Source organism: Pholcus phalangioides, unplaced genomic scaffold (assembly GCF_987345545.1).
Source record: "Pholcus phalangioides strain wild (caught in Gottingen) unplaced genomic scaffold, Ppha-v1.0 ptg000007l_1, whole genome shotgun sequence".
Classification (NCBI taxonomy): domain Eukaryota; kingdom Metazoa; phylum Arthropoda; class Arachnida; order Araneae; family Pholcidae; genus Pholcus; species Pholcus phalangioides.
This window is the reverse complement of record NW_028301600.1, coordinates 51,834,876-51,856,198: the sequence shown is the minus strand read 5'-3', so window position 1 is coordinate 51,856,198 and position 21,323 is coordinate 51,834,876. Positions and strand designations below refer to the sequence as shown.

Below are 21,323 nucleotides of genomic sequence, written 5' to 3'. Positions count from 1 at the left end.
AATAAAAAAGGATTGAGAGTTTCCAATTTCTTTTACATTGAAACAAGAGATTTATTCTAATGAATCCCAGAGATTACGAAGAATTTCAAAATAAATTTTAAACCTCGTTCCAATATAAGTATGCTATTTTTTGTATTCTCAGACGTAGTTATTTCAAAAATTTGTTTTACAATAAATTTATGTTAAAACAACCTCGAGTAAACGACCAAGAAACCAACACCATGATCAGGCATTTTTATATTACTCATGAAAATACCAAAGTCGACCATCACAGTGTTTTCATTTCCAACAACGATGAAAACCAAACGGCCAATAATGTATGACGGCTCGGACTCGTGAACCGACATCAGCGTTGCACCAGATGTCAGAGATGGTACTTCCGGTAGACGATGACAACCGGTCGATAGCTCCAAGACCTGCTTTCCACTGATTCCGAGTGCTTCGCGATGAAGTTTTCTATGAACCTGAACAATGTCGAGAACTCTCGATACAGCCGTTTGATGATGCAAGCAACTATCCAGTCGAGAAGTTTGTCGAGGAGCTGAAAAACATGGCTCAGATTTTTAGGTGGTCGGAGTTACATTTGTTTGTGTTCGCGAAGTGGCTCCGGGGTCTTGCAAGGTTGTTCATCCAAGGTGAAAGAGGCATCAGCTCGTGGGCGACCTTGAAAGATGCGCTCCTAGTAGATTTTGATTCAAAATTGAGTAGTGCTCAAATTCATAAGATGTTGTCCGAGAGGAAACGAGGCCTTTATTGTTTGCTTTGGATGTCGCATGCCAGGGTTTACAAGGCAAAATATCCAAATTGCTCTCCATCGACAGTGACATCTGTGAAATCTCCAACTAACAACGCTATCTTGTACAGCTGTCAACCCACAGAGGTTCAGGTATCGCTACCGCTGATGGAAATTTAAGTATGTGAAGAAAAAGTCTGATATGCATCGACACAGGTGCGACGCACTCGTTTGCGAGGGAACTGTTATACAAGTTTTTCCTAAGTAAAAATGTACCAATAAACAGTACAACCACAACTATTTCTCTGGCTGATAGTGTCCGGTCCATCAACAGTGTCTATGAAATAGGAAGTATCTGTACGCGTTGGAAATCGAACGGTTGAGACCCCCCTTCTTAGTGTTGCCAGAAGCAAAGGATAACCGATCACTGCTGGGATTGGACTTCCTGACGGCAGCAGGCATCGCAGCAGATCTCAAGAAAAGGTGTTGGTTTTCAGATCACCTCATTTCAGATTTTTGAATCTCAACGTCAATTTAGTGCCTCAACTTAGTGCCCTGTTAAGCGAACGTCAGGATGCCTTCAAATCGGGGGGGGGGGGGAGACCCTACTTCATTTGATCATTTTTGTCGCACCACTGTCATTTTCTGCACACGAGGGCTAATTAGACCGGGACCTACAAGTTATTGCCGATACCGAACGGCAGGCTTGTTTTTTATACTCATCCAGAGGTTGGTGAAAAAACAAAGGGTTGCAGCGAATCCTCCGCTCGACGCCAGAAACTCATTCAAATGTCACGTCTGCCAAGTCACATTCGCCCAGAAAAGTTAGCTTCAGAGGCACGTTCACGAGCCGAGAAATACTGAAGAAGAAATTTCATATCCCCAATGTCACCAGTTTCAAGCAGCGGTGAGGTCGTGTTTGCCATTTGCTCGCCGGCTGCCTAGGTTGGCGGAATCTGCCAGTCCACATTTGGTCAGAAGTTGCAGATGATGAAGCACATCATAACCCACTTGATCGAGGCGTACGCCGAGGAAACGACAACGTCGTCATTGTCATCGCCAGAGTCACAGCCATTCGCTCCCGGGTGATCATCTGTCAATACTGTGAGATAAAGTTCGAGGACGAATCTGTCTTCCAGAAGCATGTAGATTTGCACAAGACGAAAGAAGACGAGAACTGTAGGCTCTCGTCGCCAAAGCTCCAAAAAGTCTGAGGTCCCAGAGATCCCATGTACATAGTAGGTAGCTGATACATCCTAACCTCAAGTACACCTTGCAACAACATTGCAGGAACACCAGTGATGTTTTGCCTTAGATAAGACGTCCTTGAAAAAAAGTCACTTATCAGGCCACAGATCATCGTTCTCGTGAAGAATGAACAATTGTTTTGTGTATGTGTGAATATGTGTGAATCCTTCTATCATTTTATTGCCTTCTATTATTGAACTGTGATCGTCAGATAATTGATTTTGGTTATGTACTCAATTGCTTATGTACAGCATTTTGTACTGTACTTGTTTATGCTTCGAATTTTTTATGTAACATATTTTGATAATTGTTTATGCTCCGCATTGTTTATATACCTACAAGATTGTTCCTAGTTTCATACCTAGACGGCATTATGAAACCAGATGGGAAGTCTGTAACTGCCAAAGTCGACCGTCTCCGCAAATATAGGTGGCACCCGAGATTTGCTCTTGCGGCCAAGAGAATTCGAGAGTTTTCGAACAGAGAATAAGTTGTAATTTCGTGCATGCTGTGCGTGTTGCGTTGTACTCACGGTTTTCTCAGCGATGTAAACTCTACATCATGACATTACTTCTTTTCATGTAAATAAATTTACGTTATCCAACAGCATGTGCCTACAAGGATAATTTCGCAACTTCCAGTTGACGTGATTAATTTTATTGCTATTTGTAACTATTTAATCCTGGCTTGTGATTAAATTTTATACTGGTTATGAAACTTATAAAACAAGATGCAAATTTAAAATTTTAATTAACATTTTTTTCTACTCACAAATGTTGTTTGAATAAAAAAATTCTTTTCAAATTCACCACCGACCACAGAATTTTTAACCAATTTCAAAATATTTAAATTATATTTAAATAAAGAGTGGCACATCAAATTATTCTGCATCTCTATCTACCATTGATTTCTTCATCTAAAAGTTTAAAGGAAAGCAATTAGTTACAAAAGAAGTAAGTCCATATTGTCCAACAAATTTCTCGACGACGAATTGTTCGAGAAGTTCGTCTAAGAATTTGCAACTTACTTGAAGAAAAAAAAAAATCACGCACAGCGTGAGTTTGGAGAATATAATTACGCGGCAATTAATTTGCATTCAGATTGCATAAGGGAGTGCAAACACTTAAACTTTTAAAACGCAACGTTCGGCGAGAAATATTTGACTGCGCGTGGGAGCAATTTGTTTTAGTGTAATAAACTCGCATTCTTTCTGCAGATTAGTGCTCTCCCCTTAAATGGTTTATGGTGTCAAATTCTTTGTAATGTATATATACACACACGCACACACACACATATATATATATATATTCGCGGGTGAAAGATTTACTCTTGGAATTTGAAACTCAATTCTCTCGACGTAGTTTAGCAAGTTATATCTTAACTTATTAAAATTGTTTGGACTGCTAAAGAAATTTTTCGAAGACGAAGCTGAATGCTCAGTAATTCGAACGAGAAATGAGTAATAAGTAATTAAGTCATGAGCGTTATATACTTTAGCTTCTTCAGCTCTCCGGTTATTTCTCGCTGCATATGCTTGCCGTTCGATGAATTCTTTAAAAGAGATATTCTACAGACTTTGCTTTGAATATTTTCTACCGAATTAGATTCGAAATATTTCTTTCTGTTTAGAAGTTGTCCCGTGAGATGGCTTCTCATCCGCAAAGATTTTTATTCCACAAATACATAAGATAGATAAATTCATAAAATTTCTTTTTACTTAAATAGTTTCTAAACGATAATTCGGTTTACAAAACAAAAACAAAAAAATTACTGGGGAAACAGTGGATTATACTTTATTATTAAAGTAGAAGAGAAAAACATTGAAATATATTTTTTTATAATGTATGCAATTAATAGGGATCGGATTTTTAGGCTCTAAAGATGAAATGTCGTTGCTGATAGGTTATAGAACCTGAATCTATCTCGATCAGCAACGACGTTTCATCTTTAAGGGCATAAAAATCCGAGCCGTAGTAATTGAATATATGTAAAATTAGGCGGAGGAAAAAAATTCTTGCCAGAAATTTATTGTTTTGAAGAAAGAATACTGAAAAAAAACGAGATATATATTTTCGGAAGAAATTCATAGGAGATTATTCCGTGGTGATTCCACCACTGGTTGACCACCAGATAGACAATATGACCTTATTGTGTGTCAATGTGCGTCTGGCGACTTTTTTTTGCCCTCGCAACGGGAAATTTCCAGTTGGATTGTCGAGGGGAATGTCCACAATAGAAACAGTATTCTAATGTTCTGGCACTCATAGTGAAGTCTCCTAAGACGGAATTTATCGTGATCGTGTGTAGCTCTGAAAGCACTACGCTTGAATTTTCAGTGGAACCAAATGATATGATGAATTTCAGATTTTTTAACAGACATTTTAGACGTTCCGTATTACACCTAAAAGTTTCAAATAATAAAAAAATTTCGCGTACTACCTAGAACACACTTTAATGTTTTCAACATGATCGATTATGCAAATTAGACTGTAAGCACGACTACTGCAGCTCGTCTGGCACTACCTATCATTTCTGGTAAGAACCATGTTTCCCCACCTAATATTATATATGTGAGTTTTTTTTTAACCATGCATTTCAAATTTTTTCCAAAAAAATGAAAAAAAAAATTAACAACAGAGATAACTAATATGTGCTTGATCATTATGTTTCTGAGAATAGAGTATCACATTAAAATACATATTACTGTTCATTAAATTTTCAGTATCGGAAGATATAAGCTACACAATATATTCCCTACGTATTAGAAGTACGTAATAGCAGTAGTCTGTGTAGTTACATTGAATTTTCAATATACTATCTAACTATGGAATACAAAAGTATGAAAAAAAGGCAATTAAAACTTCATTATAAGTGCTTATACATAAGAAATTCGAAATATTTACATGCACATTATTCCACAGATAAGTTTGAAAAAGGATAAAATACATATTTTTTTTATACACACAGTGATATAAATAAATATTCTACACATACTTGTTGAAGCATTTTTACCATTCAAATATATCGACAGCACATATTTGAATAAATTCTATAGATATTAACAATGCGAAATGACAATTAATGCAACAAACAAATTTAAATCGTTATTTCTAAATAATTAAAATTTTAACTTATCTGTTATTGTATGTTTAGAGTAGCACAATTTTGCATGTATAGAAAACTGTAGAAAATGCATAATATATATTTAGAAACATACTCAAGTAACAAGAGAAATATTTCATATTTTGATAACTATACATTTCAGCGTGCGTAATTATGTCATTTACGAAATGTTAAAATACGAAAACGATTAGAACTGATAATCAAAAAAGTAGTGTATTTTTATTGGAATTCTTTAATATTTCATAGTTCTAACTCTCGATTCGACATAGCCCAAAATACTGTATTATAAATTAAACTTTCATATAAACATTGAAGTGGAATTTCTAAATTGGCAACGGCTTATACAAGTTTCTGTTCCATGTAGTTAACTAAAATCTATGAGAAATGAAAATAAATTTTGGTATTTCCGTGAAATCCTTTTCCTGCTCGGTAGACTTACTTCACTGAAATTCTAAGAGATTAAAGATTCTCTTTGAACGAATTCAATATCACTGAACTTGGACAGCCTCTGAATTTAATATGATGCGACAGAGGTGAACGCAGTTCGGAGAAACAAATTTAAATTCATTTTGAGCAAGTCCAAATGCATTGCCACCAGAGATGAGGAAAGTGATCCACCCTATTTGCCTGGTCTCGAAAACTACTTCTTCGCTAAGTATTCAGAGGTACACATTCGATGAGTTCTTCATCCTAATAGAAATGCCAATAGCAGGTACACAGGCTTTATTATTCGTCTTCGCCACTGTTCGGTGTTTCTAAATCGTTTTCCGAAAATCTACGTACCGCTTCCTATAATCCCCAAGAGTGAGAAACGTGTATGCTTGGCAAACATGGCCAGACGGGTGTTGAACTTTAGCTGAGGTCTATCCGTTTGATAGTTAATGATCTCGCATAGTTGTCGGGCATGAAAATTCATTAGCTGAGCTACCATTTCAATGGATATCTCGTCGGCGATCTATCGGTTACCATTCTTCTTTTAATGACATGATTTTCCTCGTATTTAAGCTTTTATAAATAAGTTGGTGGAGGAAGATCTCTAGTACAGGAAGTCGGATTGATATTCTTTCTAGTATATATACGCACACAAGCGCATCTAAGTATATCTTATAATAGTAATATTTCAGAACAAGATACTCACTCCTTAAATGTTATAAGACATAAGTTTTTCTGTTGTGGAATCCCGAGTTGTCTCAATATACAAATACATAAACTGATTTATGTATTTGTATATTATTATTTAGAATATCTAATGATTCAATAGTAGTGGTAAGTTGATACTGACCATAATTCTCGACAAAAAAAGTAAATAAACTAACATGGAGTTTCAATTTTAGTGCACAAACTTATACGGATATCGGTGAATATACAGGGTGTCCACTCTTATAGTTGTCCAATGGCTATTTCCTGAATCACTGGCTTTAGGGACAACTTTCAATTAGAAAAAATGATTCAAATGATGTCGCCCATCATCTTACTTGCCACTCGAATGAAAAAAAGAATGTTAATAGAAAGTTGAAAAATTAATTTTAATACGGTCCCCCCTGTCCTCTAACTTCCAATTATAAAGTTGTTGATATGTCTTTCCTGTGTGAAACCAACAAAAACATTTCATGTTATTTGCAATATTCGCTGAGATATTTGAATTCAAAGTCAGAGAAAAAGGGAAAAGGGCAGCATAAATGAATAAAAAAAGCGTTGTTATTTAGTTTATACTGTCGTTTCCCCTTTTTTTCAATTCCACACACACACACACACGCGCGAACGACGTTTAAGATGACAGGTGACATCATTTCAAACATTTTTTTTCTAATTGAAAGTTGTCTTTAAAACCCCCCAATTCAGAAAATAGCCATTGGACAACGATAAGAATGGACACCCTGTATATTTATCATAACAGTTTGGATATTTTGTTCAAATCATTTGTAAAAAGACAAATGATAGACAGATATTTATGGATATCGATATTACACACAGATATTTGTGTGAAATATAGCTCTATGGAATTAATGTTTTTTCAGTTCGCTGAATCTAAGACTTCTGTTACGGGCATTTAGTTGTACCATAATCAATATACCACTTTATTACTGGTATAAAAACACTATCCTAATAAAATAGTTCAATTAAGCTACCGTAACATTTTCATGAAAAAAGTTTAGGGTATATTTTCACATTTTCGACAAGAAAAGTCAAAATTTATTTCTCTCGGCTTACCGCAAGTTATATTGAAGTTATCTGCCCTTACACTTGAGACACTTCTGTTAATTAACGCCCAATTGATTGCTAATTAACTGAGCATAAATGGGAAGACATTGAGCTCTTAATTGCTATTTGATGTCTTGCCTGTATCACATATGTTGGTACCCCAAATATTTCAAGCGGAAGTAAGGAAACACAAGCACAAGATATTATATTGCTTTTCGTTTCTTATCAAAACTGAAATATTTCAATGCAAAACTGAAAAAAAAAAACCATTCAGTATATTCATCAATGTTTTTTGAAGTTTGATATTGAATCTTGTGCTGATTTTATAAAAGTTCTGTTTTTTGACCAAAAATTCATACAAGTCTATCATATTTCAATAATATCCCCCTTCGTGATCCCGTGTTTCTACATTGCGCATCAATGATTACAAAAAACAAAATTTAATAACACAACTTGATGTATATGTTACTGCCAAAACCAGAAATTGGCCGATTCGCGACGGGGCGCGAATATTGACCAAGCCAATGTCCGAATTTCGGACATTGATCGGCCAGATAACGAAGTGGCTCGTGATCCTTGGCCAAAGTCCGATAACAAAACACATGATTCGGGAGTATCGTCACGTTGACGTATTTTTTCATGATAATTATGTCCACGTTTAGTTATCGCAACCCATCATACCCTGCAGTCACAATCATTTTCCCCCCAAATTTGGTAGAAAAACTATATGTTTATATACAACATATAATTATTTTATATAATTATATGTTGTTTCCTTTGTTGTTGTTATTTTTATAGTTGTTTCTCTCAAATTTCATTTTTTCTTTCGTCACATGGAGCTAATCCAATACAGCTGCTATATATAAACATGTATCTCACGTTAGTGATAAAAAAATGGATTTGGCTCCTACCGTGCCTTCTTTCATCAGCACACGGAGCTTTGGCCAGCGATCTCCGGACACTTCGCGCAATGGCTGGCAAAAGTGTGCATAATTTCTGAAATTCGGGTTTTGGCCGCACTTCGGGCTTTGGCAGTAACATGTAATATATAAATTATGCAAATAATTCCTATTCATGGTTTTTAAAGATTTGAAGTAATCTTCTTTCATTGAAAAACGGGACATTTTTATAAAGAAGAATTACGGGAATGTTCCATATACGGGACATACCAATAAGCAAGTCGGAGTGTCAAAATGTAATTAATATACTCTTTCACCGGTAAGTAAAAATACAACAGATGAAGATTTCCTTAATGTGCTGAGCTCTATAGTTCTGGGAATTTCCTTAGAAAAGCGCCCTAAAATTCCAATTTCAATTTTATTTATTCACGAGAAAAATACTTACAACAGTATTATATTAGGTGGGGAACAAAGTTCTTGCCTGAAATTTATTGTTTGGAAAAAAGAATACGGAAAAAAAGCAAGAAATATCTTTTCGGAAGAAAGTCATAGAAAAAATTATTCCACGGTTATATCCCACCAGACAAACAATACTTGTATAGCGTTCTTGTGTGTCAGTGTGTGCCTGGCGACCTCTTTTACCGACGCACAGGGCAATTTCCAGCTGAATTGGCGAGGGGAATGTCCAATGTAGAAACAATATCCTACTCTGTTCTGGCACTTACAGTGAACTCCCGTAAGACGGAATTTATTGCGGTTGCAGCCCTGACAGCACTAAGTTTGGATTTTCAGTGGAACGAAATGATGTGATGAATTTTAGATTTTTCAACAGAATTTTTACACGTTCCGTATTACACCTAAAAGTTTCAAATGATAAAAAAATTTCACATACTACTAGAACACACTTTAACGTTTTCAAAACGATCGCGATTATGCAAATTAGACTGTAACCACGACTACTGCAGCTCGTCTGGCACTACCTATCATTTTTGGCAAGAACTTTGTTCCCCACCTAATACATGGAAATCGAAAAAAAAAAAAGTTGAATAGTTTAGACATAAATAAGCATCAATAAGTTGACCACTTCCCGTACAAGAAGCTGAGGATAAATTTGAATGATCTGTATTAGACGTATAGGCGATAAATGTGGTGGCCTGGTGGCCTGTAGCCTGGTTCGCATGTGAAGAAAGGAAAAGAAATTAAAAAAAAAAGAAACGAGGGTGGGGAGGAACAGTACAGAGGAATGATTAGATAAGGAAGTACAGTGCCTCTTGCTTTTCCACCCTCACCTACAAACTTAGTAATATAATGCATGAAGAATTGGCGGTAATATCTTTGCCAATCAGAAGCACCGTCTTCAAGAAAGCATTGAGGGTTCTGAAAGTTGCTGGTTGTCCCGTATATACGGGACTGAAGCTCGTACGCAGGAAAGAGAAGATGCATTGGATTATTTTTTCAGAAATTATTGGGGGGGGGGGCTCAAATATAGCATCAGTCCCTATATTCCGGTGCCTATGTTGCCAATAGAGAATCACGATTTGGGTTGGAAGATATGCCAAAGATGGTAAAATGTTGCGACTTCCCCTGCTCTGCTGTACTTGTTTCAAGTATTCTAACAGTGTGCAAATCAAAATTTATGTGTGGTAAATATTTTGACACCAGCATTGCTATCCATATTTTTCTGAATAAACAATCAAAATTTGCTAAATGCACGCGATATATATCTGATACTTTTGAGAAAAAATCCTCTTATGTACAGAATCAATATTCACTCATATCTGCAAAGATGGTAAATTGGCGGGGGGGGGGGGGTTCATGCCGTGGAGAACGAGCAGGAGGAAAAAACCAAGGACAACAGAGAGGGGGAAAACACACACACACGCACGCAACTTTGTTTCGTAGGGTTGTAATAAGTTTCGCGTTGAGGTAAAAAAGAGGTTGAAGAAATAGTCAAACACAGTTTGAATGAATTCATTCCTCTGGCATTTCAACGCAATATTACGTCTCTGATCGTAATATTGGATAATACATAAAGTAGATACCTACGGTCAAACCACGGAGAAGAAGGCCAATTGAATGAAACGGAAGCAAATGCGACGAAAAATGTGTCGTTATATTCGAGATCATTGCGTATTCATCATGTTTTCAAGAAAGGCTTATTAACATTATTTTTAACAGGAATCACAGTCGGGATCACCAGTAATTTATATTAGAAACGAGGTGTCGTTATAAATTAGTTTAACTGTATTTAAATTTTTAAATAGTAAATGAAATAGTCTGTTTAGTCTATACACAACATGACTTGTGTTTCATGGATATTCGAGACAGAATAAGAGCTAAAACAAATCAGACCGCTCTCTTGATCTGATGATGACTAAGGATATGAATGTGCCTTAGAACACCAATGGATGTCTCGTTAATTTGCTATCGCAACGTCAGCAAATTAGCACGGAAACCTCGTAAATTACGAATCACTTCCAGGACTCGACATTCGTTACTATCAAAGATATCGCAATGCGTGTGTGCTCGAATCAACTAAAGTCTCTGTCGAACATCTATGCTGTCACGTTTAGTATCCAATTCGGGAAGGATTTAATCTGATTTAAATAGAACCAGCTAGCTGTCACAACCGCAAGCAAGTGGTGACGATACGGCAAAAATTGTCTTTTCTTCAAATAAATATCTCTTTTACTTGTACGCTTAGGATTTGAGAATTACATCGTGTATAAGGGCATGTTTTAAAGAGTACGGAGGTTACTGAAGAAAAAACCATAGATATTCTAATTCAGCTGATGAGATGACATAACCCGTATAGTTTGTTTAACACATTCAAATGTTACTTTCCATCTAAAGTCAAACGAACGCATCTCAAAGTATATTCAATAATATCTATCGTGAATCCTATGAATGTATGCATCAGTAAATACGGAGTGCGAGAAAATGTGACAGAATTTCATGTCATATTATATATATATACACACGTCTGAAAATTTCGAAATCGGAGAAAAAAATCCATCTGGAAGTATTGATTGGGAAAGACTTAAAAGAACTTTTGTATGTAAGTGTGAGAATATTGAATTTTTTTTTCTCTCCTCTTTGAATCTTATATATAAGATGAGCTCACGATAATGTCATGAAATGAGCATATTCATGAAGCAACGTGAAGTAGAGAAAAAACTAATAAAAACAAAAAAAAAATTATACAAAACTGCGTGCTAAGGGTTATCTTTGGAACACTTTACTTTGAACATAAATCGGTGTAGCAATGACACTAGTGCTGCAATATATTTCAATGTTTGATAACATTTTCACTGATCAATTTTTCTCTTTCACTGTAATCATAATTTTTTTTCAACATGAAAAAAAAACAACTTCAAAGTATTTGCGCCTCTAAGCATATTTTTTTCACAAACCTGACTGCTTTACGCTTTTAAAGATTAAAATATTATTTGTTGTTCCTACTCTGATGGAGAACTTCCAAACTAATTTTAAAGAGCTTTATACATTTTTTTTACTGTTTAATTATCAGTAGATAATGTGAATTTCTTCTACTTATACCCTTCTGTACTTCATTGGCTTTTAAGTTATTTAAATTAATTAATATGCATCAAAGTCAAAAATTTTCTTCTATCTTGAGGAAAATAAACTAAAAAAAATTAAATAGCAAAGATTTTGAATAATTGCTTTAGTACCCAAGGATGAAGAAGGTGTTTAAACATGAATTGAAATGAACGCGTTATTTATATTATATGCATGAAGTTCTATTCATTCGAACATGTTAATTTATTTTAATGAAAACCACGACTTTTTCTAGTGTATAATTAAATAATTAAAGGAAATGGTAGTTATTATGGATTGTGAAGTAATATAGGAAGATTCAGGTTGGTTCCAGGTGAGTTTACTCCTCTGTTTTGCAGACCAGGGAAATCGGTGGTTGCCTTAGACTATTTTTCTTAACTTTTGTTTCAGTTAGTTTTCGGTTGACATGAATTTGTAGATTATACAGATTGTCATTAATAGGTTGATATATGATAATTAAAATATAATAATATGCCTATGTATAGATGATATCTATTTAGTTTAGCTTTACTTTATAAATTATATAATCATTTTTGAAAGAGTGTAGAAAACAACATTTTCAGATTGGAAGGCGTTTTCACAGTAATCTACCACTTCTTTAAATTCAAAAACTTTCACGAATTCTTAAAAACATTGTAGAGTAGTTGTTTTTATCAATATTCATACAAATATATTCTAGATTTCATTCTCACAAACATTTATCTGCTTTAAGAGTAGCTTGTAGAGTTATTGAAGCTTATACCGATTTATAAAATAGAGTGAAAAGAAATATTTACAAACTCAAATTGATTCAGGAAGCAAACATCTTATAAAGTAAACAGAATGCAACCCCATTTTTGACATAAAATATACTATAATGCATTTTTATAGATCGTACAAACAATTTTCATTTTTTTCATATCGATGTAGAAATTTATAATGCTTGACGAAAGGGCCTATTTTTTTCTATTATTTAGAGGTCAACTATAAATTCTGAGTTCTACACGTTATTTGGATACTTTTTCTAATTGGAAGTATGCCTCTAGAATCAACGGCTCATCAGTAAAATATTATCAAGGGGAAATACGGAATTACCCTGTATATCTTCGAAAAAAAAAAGATCTCAACAAAATAGATGTGACAGGAATAATAGAAATAATTAATTCTGTTCATAAATTATGCATGTTTAAATGAAAGTATTAAACCAGGTGATTTTCTATCACATCGGTGATTGTTGTTATCATGCATATTCAATAATCAACTCCGTATATAGAAGTAAAATAGGTAGAAAAGGTAAATTTTTATCGCTATATTTATCACCTTTACCGGTGATTATTGATAATTCCTGGGTGAAATTGGTAAATTTGATAGCTCTTAAAAAATTCGTGGAATTCATTTAACTATGCAGCAGTTTTGCCCGTACATAATTAAATTAAAAATAGTAAATTAAAATCATAAGCATCAAACAAATTAAAACAAATTTAAACAAATTAAAACCATAAATATTAAATTAAATTAATAAGTATTAAAGTGAAATGAAGTAAAATAAGTGTTAATGCTAAACTATAAAAATTATATTAAGAGATGGTATTATTTCGGCCCGAAATATACTGAGAAATTGAATTTTCTGGATGTTATGCAAAACCAATATTTGGAAAGAAAAGTGATTTGTCCCCTTGCATACCTGGCAAGTGTGCTTACCGATAAACCAGAAACACATTTTTCAAATCCTTATAATACGCATTAGTAGCGTGTAGCGTTGAGTGGAGACATAGCAGCCTACCTCAACTACAGCAGTTGGCGTTTTTGTATTAAGAGATGATATTTTTTCGACCCTGTATTGGTTAGCGCACTTGCCCGGTATGCAAGGAGATTCGGGTTCGATTCCCGGAAGAGAGAAGAGACAAATCACTTTTCTTTCCAAATATTAGTTTCGGAATGACATCCAGAAAATAATTCAATTTCTCAATATAAAAATTATGCCTTTTAATGTGTGTTGGCTTTCTTCATACATATCAATGTGTGCAAAAAAATTAGTGATCGACTGAATTTTATGCACACTAGTGTATGGTAAATTTCAGTAATTCATTGACGATTTATCATATTTACCAAAACGAGCTGGGGATTATATATAATCACCGGAGAAAGTGATAGACTCTCTGATGTAAACAAGAACCATCCCACTCCCCAAAATGGTCGGTAATTATGTATGATCACCAGATTTACTACTTTTACAGCAACATATATACTAAGATTTCTGTTGCTTACAGTTTGGTCAACGGTAGCTGTGCCAATTGTTTTATCAGCTTTTGGAACACTCTGTAAAGAACAAGCTCTCACTGCGCTCGTCGTATGTGCTGCAAGCGAGCTTCTCATTTTGAACAAGGTATAGTTAGGCTTTTAAATTAATTTTATCGGTTATGAAGATGGCACGTATATTCAAAAAACTTTAGGATGACATTAACATTGATTGTGTTTTGATGTGTTACTTGCAGGTGCCCCTAAACAAGAGTTTCTTACAATGCTTATTGAATTTTCGATCTAAAACATTTCTTTGGTATCGGTCTATAGTGGAACGTGTGCGTTTGTTATTGGCGGCATTTGCAACTTTACTTCTACTCCGGATGATTTTAATGGGACGATACTTTCCATCTTTCAACAGGTAAGATAAATTGTCCAGCTATAACTACTAATATCATAATTTTCGAACATAATAGAGAAAATAATTTATAGACAAAGCTCAAATGTATAAAGTGTTATTTAGTGAAAAGTGGTAGCGATGAATATACCATTCGGATCATAAAAATGGTGAGTTTATTTATGATTGCTATTCATCAACTAAGGAAGGAAAGCTACGTATTCAATTTGAAAGTGACTTAATGGTGAGGAAAAACTGTGAAAGTGATCCTGAGTTTACTTTGTAGTTAGAGTAAAATTTCGTAATTTTAAAATGAGATTAAAGAGAGAACACAGGGATGATTATCCCAGACAAAGAGGTACCCGAGTATGGAAATAGGGGTAAAAAGTTACACTATATATATATATATATATATATATATATATATTAATAAATCGTGACGTAAATTAAAAACAATTTAATTTTTTATCTCATGTAATTTTCTTAATATCTTACAGTAATTATTCTTTTGGTCACTACTTTTTCAGGCTGGACAACCCTTCATCGGTTGCATCATCTGATACTAGAATACTAACATATAATCATCTTCTCTCACTCAATGCTTGGCTTCTTCTATTCCCTAATCCACTGTCATGTGACTGGTCATCCGAATCGGTACCCTTGGTCACAACCATCACCGATTGGAGGAACCTTGGCACCTTGTCATTCTACGCGATCTTAATTAGACTTATATACCAGGTATTGATGCAGAGACCTCGTTCATCTCGAATCATAAAAACGGTGAGTTTATTTATGATTGCTATTCATTAACTATAAAGTCTCAAAATGTTCAGTACATTGATAATGCGCATGCTAATGATGTGCTCGCGTGCCCAACGCATTCCATTCGTGACTATATTTTCTCTCATACTCAGAAGTATTTCACCTTGTCATCGTGAAAAGATAGAAACATCGAATGAATTTTTTTCATCAGAGAGACATGATAGCAAAACATATTGTGCACGTGTAAAGAACATGAAAAACAAGCGTTTTGGTTTACCTTGCGTGAAATATAGATTGCATATATAATATATTTTATCAGCTATGCGTGACCAAGCTCTGTTTTAATATCATATGCTGAATGTTGCAAACGCTTCCGAGAAAAACGTGTAACTCTTTCTCTAACGCCAGAAATACAATTAAATTTTCATGTTTAGAATTGCGTTTGTTGATGTACTTCTCTCATCTTTGTTTTTGTAGCGGAATATTAAAAAAACCAAACGAATGTTTATTTCTCTTTGAGTGAAAAACACGCAATAACTCGACTACATATAACTTTTATATCGTGACTCGTATTTTTCATTTCCATGGTAGCCAAAAATTCATCTATTTAAAGCATACATATCATTTATAATAAAAATTCAAAATTTTCAGAAGTCAGAAAGCGCGAAGGCCTATACTTATTTTGGTATCGTATACCTTCGCGATGAATTTTATAAATCGGCTATACATCATCGAAGAACGATCGGTAAGTATTTGTGGCCTGACGTCGACATATAATACAGATGCCATCAAATGTAATCAAGTTGATCCAAACAAAAAATCAATATCAGTTTCTCACATTGATTTTTTTCAACGCTTTGCACTACAATTGAAAATTTTAGCAATTTGGAATTTAAGTAATTTGATTTATTTTGTTGAAAGAACAACTATTTTATCCTCGTATTTAGAAAGACGACTTTAATGTCGTTTAATGAGGAATTTGTTATCTTAACGGATATCTCGAGACCATGGATATCAAAATTTGTGTTTCTATGAGGTAATGTTTGAAAATTTTTATCAAACAGCTCAGACAAATAATTCATGTGAACCGCCCAACAGCTTATTTCTAGTATACTCGGTTAACAGATTCATGTTGTTTCGCCTGATTTTCGTTTGTATCCATTAGTGTAATAGTCATTTTTTTATGAATTTTTCTTTTCCTTCTCAGATAATAAAAATTATATAATCATAAATAATATCTGAACGAAAAATAACCTTTTAAAAATAATTAAATTGTTAAGCGGTCGAGTTCGACCCAATTTTGGTCTGAAATTGGCAACTATCAGCAATAATTAACTGGCAATTTCCCATTTATGCTATTCTTTGTCTATTGTGATGTACTGTATTTGTCTAGATAGAAGAAACAGGGTAGGTGTTTTTACGGTTAGCCCCTGTTCTCTCGCACATTGTGATAGATTGTACGTCAGTACATTGTAAAAGTGATAACAATACTCGAATTATAACATTATCCCTCATTATAATACGTTGCGTGCGTACTTTATTTCTTAATTTACGTCTGATTAGATCTAAAAATCAAAATCAATTTAATAAAGAATTATTCTTGATCCTTGTGTTAAAATATTTTTATAAAACACATACTCTATTTTATCTGGGGAAAAAAAATTTTCCGATGAAAAAAGCCAAACATTATTCATTCCCTTCAAATCGATGTATATAAAAAGAAATGTAATATCATGAAATTTTTGATTCCTACGCTGTTTGCTTAATTAACATTTGTACTGAGGCAGCACACATCGAACATTCTAGGTAAAATCGACCCTTTTTCTATCTTTTATTTCATTCCTTGTTATTAGTATAGGCATCGATACAGTAACTAAACTTATTTTAAAGGAACACGATAGTGGTAAAACTGATAAAAAAAAATTTTATTTAACTCAAATAGTTTTATCCAATTTCTATCAAAAACTACAAATACATTTCGAAAGGTTTCAGTTAATTCATCAAAGAGTTTCGAACGACAATTTTTAGAAGGAAAAACATATATGTTTTAATTTTCTTAGGACGAGATTGAAACGAATCGAAAATAAAAAAATAAAATAAAAAGTATAAGTACATATATATATTGAATTGAATAGGTATATTATATTTCAGAAGATTCAGACTTTTGAGATATTATTTTTCTTTTATTAAATCGTGATGAATGCGAAAGTACAAAAACATATGGCAATACTTATGTTACTCGAGAAAATAAACTCTGATTTGAACTAGCAGTGCCATCGAATACGAGGAAAAAATTTAATTAAATTCTCGAAAGCAGACGGCATGTGATTGAATGGATCACATCTGACATAGTACGAAGCAAAAAAACAAAACAAAACAAATATAATGGTGCTGCTTTTACAAAAAACTATAGCATTACTTCAAAATGCATTATATTCGTGGTTTCGTCTTCGCATTCAAGGAATATCTGATACGCGAACCAAGATATTCACGACTGAATTTATTTCATGTAAAAATGCATTCTCTATCTTATAAGCTGCAAAATATTTTTCGTCATTCCTTTCTAATATTTTTTTATATGATAATATTTTTGAATAGTTTGATATGCAATGGAATATTTTATTACACATTTTACTACACTCGATATCTATAGATCGACGAAACTATTTTTCAGAATGTAATTCTATATTGAGAGTAAATACTTGATTTATAGAGAAAAACGACACGAGATACTATGGTGAATAATAATGAGTAAATATAATAAACTTGGGGTCAGAAGTGACTAATAAATGGTATTTTAAACATTTTTGAGGTTTACTATCGGCAAATCATCGGTTTCCAACTGGTAATTCGCGGAAGCAAACGTCACGAAATATGTACTTGAAAATCCTGGAACCCGGAGAGCTTTAAAAAAAATCATTCTTTTTCGTCAATACTGGCACAGTTGTTTTCCAGTATGAATTTTGACGAAAAATAGTGCAGTTTAAAGAAATTCATACTATTTGGGAAACCAAACAACTGAGAAACTATGAATCGAGTTATTCATTGAACCATTATTCTATTTGAACCATGGAAAGAATTCAAGAAAAGAATCACACACTGCAACTTTTTCCCCCTTCAAATAATTTATTTCTGTTTAATGTTACAAGCGAAGCCTATGGAAATTTTCCAACGAGAGACCATGACGATATGAAAGAGTGGACTGAAAATTAACATACCAGATCATACACGGTTGCTTTCAATGTCCAACCGGCATTTGCCACGTGACAAGCAATAAACATTTAGTATCTTGAAGAGGGCATCTTCAATATATTAGAGAAATAATTGAAATTTGTTTGTTTCCTTTGAACTGTCTCATAACCATTAAGGTTTCCGCGGAACTGCCTTATAGCCATCAAGAGTTCCGTGAGAGCTTTTGCATTGGAAACCTGAGTCCTAATTCCATAACGAAGAGAGGGTGTAGCGCCTATTACAAGAAATACAGTAATTACCGATTATTATAATTTTTTTATAGATTTTTTGTTTATAAAGTGGAACCCGAGTACAACGATGTCGGAAAAAATAGCGAAACTGTTCGTTATACGCAAACTGCATTATATCCGTACCGGTTTAAAAAATTATGCGTTTCTGCACAATTTATATACACGGCACACATTTTTCAATGAGCTGAGCATTCTTAAAATGAATAAAGATTAAATTAATCAAAAGAGGTTGAAGTTTTTCATCAAAATCTTGCGTAATTAAGTACATCAATGAAAATATTTGTGGCTTTTTTCTTCCTGGTATGATTGTGGACGTTAAACGTTTTGGGTTGAAATCATTTTTTGCCTAATAAACATGCAAGATATAATGTTTTTCCTTCTACCAAGAGACTGGTTTTACTGGAACTTTTTTTTCGTTCCTTATTTTCAAAAAAACATTTAAAAAAAGAGCTCCTTTGAATCTCTCCTCGTAGATAATCTGTTCACGAACCGAAAACGTTTTGATTCAATTCCTCTTTGATCTTCAAAATCGTGGATAGCAAACTTCGAGGAATCCTGAATTGCTTTGATGCGTCACTTTTTTTCCCATTTTTTGCTTTCACATAACATTGTAGTTCAAATTTTTGAAGCAACGGACAGCGTTTTTGTGCTTGAAATCCACAAAAATCAACTCTCCACAAACAACGTCCGAGTTTAGCAAAAAATTGGTAATTGCGCACTAATGGTGTTTTGGAATATAACCTAGGTATTTTCTTTTTGACAATGTTTTCGGCGAACAAAACAAAATTTAACAAAGAAAAGTTTAAAAAAGAAGTGATGCATGAGATGGAAGAGGTTTCACAGTAGCCTATTCAAAAACACCCTAATAGAATGTCAGGGATATAAAGGGCGCATTATATTAGTTGTACCTACACATTGTAGAAATATAAATTTACCGATAAGAAGATATGGATAAGATTACGGAAAATTTGTTGAATTATTTTATGAAACCTGGGGGGTTAAAAATTCGTTATAGGCGTACTTTACTGAAATCGGTGTTCGTTATAAGCAATCGAAATAGCATAGATAATCAATACGAAATTCACGGGAGATGGAAAATCTTCATTATATGTGAAAATTCGTAACATCCGTGTTCGTTATAAGCGAGCTCCACTGTACAACAAAGAAGTTACATTACCATCTATGTATTAGTTTATTGAAAAAAAAAATTATTTTAAACTTTTTCCTTACCACAAGCTACAAACTATATACATTATAAATGATCAGTTTCAGCTATGCGGAATATTACCAAGCTGAATTTTTGCTTAAATTACAGAATTTTTGTGATGACGAACTCGAAACGCATCATAAAACATATCTATTTATTTAAGTAAAATATATTCTACACTAATATGAACGAATTTCCGATTTTAATTTAAAAATAAAAAAAGTAATATTACACGACATTTTGCTTCCGAGTGAATAAATGAAGCAAATAATCCTTATTTAAAACAAAACAGCAGATAGCGAAAGAGAATATCACGAATCTTCTTTAATGCACGACGTTCGCAATCAGTTTCTGTTCAAAAACTTCATTTTCCGAAAAATACACTAGTATCCTTAAAAAAAAAATAAAAATCAACCATCTAGGGAACGGGAAAACCACCATCTGTCTTCTCCATAATTCTGCTCGCATGGGATGAACGGTAATTTAAAAAGAGATCCAGTTGTAAATGAGTTAAGGTTTCGGTTTTAATTAATTATGCCTATTGTATAGAAGGTTCTGTTCGTTTCCCAATAATCTACGGAAATGCAACACATAACTCATTTTTTTCAATTTCCATATACACACACACACACACACACACAAAGAGGAATTATGAACGAAAAAAACCGAAAAAAAAGCAGTGAAAAAAACGAAAAAAACGAAATAGTCCGGTAAATATTGTGATTGTTTATTCGGGGGTTTCTTCGTCTTTTTTTGGATTTTTAGTTCTTGCGGTTTAATTAGCGATGCGCTTCTGTTTTGTGTTCCCAATCGAAAACGGAAACTGCTTTCGGTTACAGATCATGAGAATATATTCTTTGCTGTTTTTTTTTTGTCCATTTCCTTCTGCTGCTTTATTATTTAATCCCAAAATTGGTTAGACCGTAATGAGTTTGTTTTTTCAAGCACGAAAAAACAGAGCATCGGCAAAGATGTCTCTCTCCCTCTCATTCTCTTCTAAGTTTGCAAAACTCTACTTTCTAGAATCTAATCACTCCTACGTTCATTTCAATGTCTAAACAGAAGTAATTTAAGTAATTCATACGGTTTGTTTCCGTTTTTTTTTTCTTCTCTCTACTTCCTCCAGTCGTTCTTTTTTTGTCTTTTTTCTCCGTCCTGATTTTCCTTTCAAAATATAATTATACTCCAGTAATGATTTCAAAGAATCGAACGCCATCTTTCCTGTAAACGAGTAAATGAGAAGAAGAAGAAGAAGAGAGAGAGGAAAAAAACCCCTCCCAATTTGAATTAAATAACATTAACGACGAATCCCGTAAAATTCCATTAGTAAATATTCAAAGTCTATAAATTTATTCCGTGCATTGTTTTAGCTAAATATCTCGCAGAATTTCGCACCGGAAAATAAGATATACAAGAATTATATATACAGTTCAGATATTTCCTTTATTATTTTATTACGGGGAAAAAATGA

The 21,323-nt window shown here is 33.7% G+C and overlaps 1 protein-coding gene across 1 annotated transcript in view; it reads left to right on the top strand.

Moving 5' to 3' along the window:
• Positions 1-21,323, top strand: part of LOC149085464 (protein O-mannosyl-transferase Tmtc3-like) — a 195,450-nt gene that overhangs the window by 123,341 nt on the left and 50,786 nt on the right. The window contains exons 6-8 of the mRNA XM_089233480.1: positions 14,034-14,149; positions 14,259-14,425; positions 14,929-15,181. Of these exons, the coding sequence (XP_089089606.1) occupies positions 14,034-14,149; positions 14,259-14,425; positions 14,929-15,181 (536 nt within the window). The remainder of the gene's footprint in view (positions 1-14,033; positions 14,150-14,258; positions 14,426-14,928; positions 15,182-21,323) is intronic.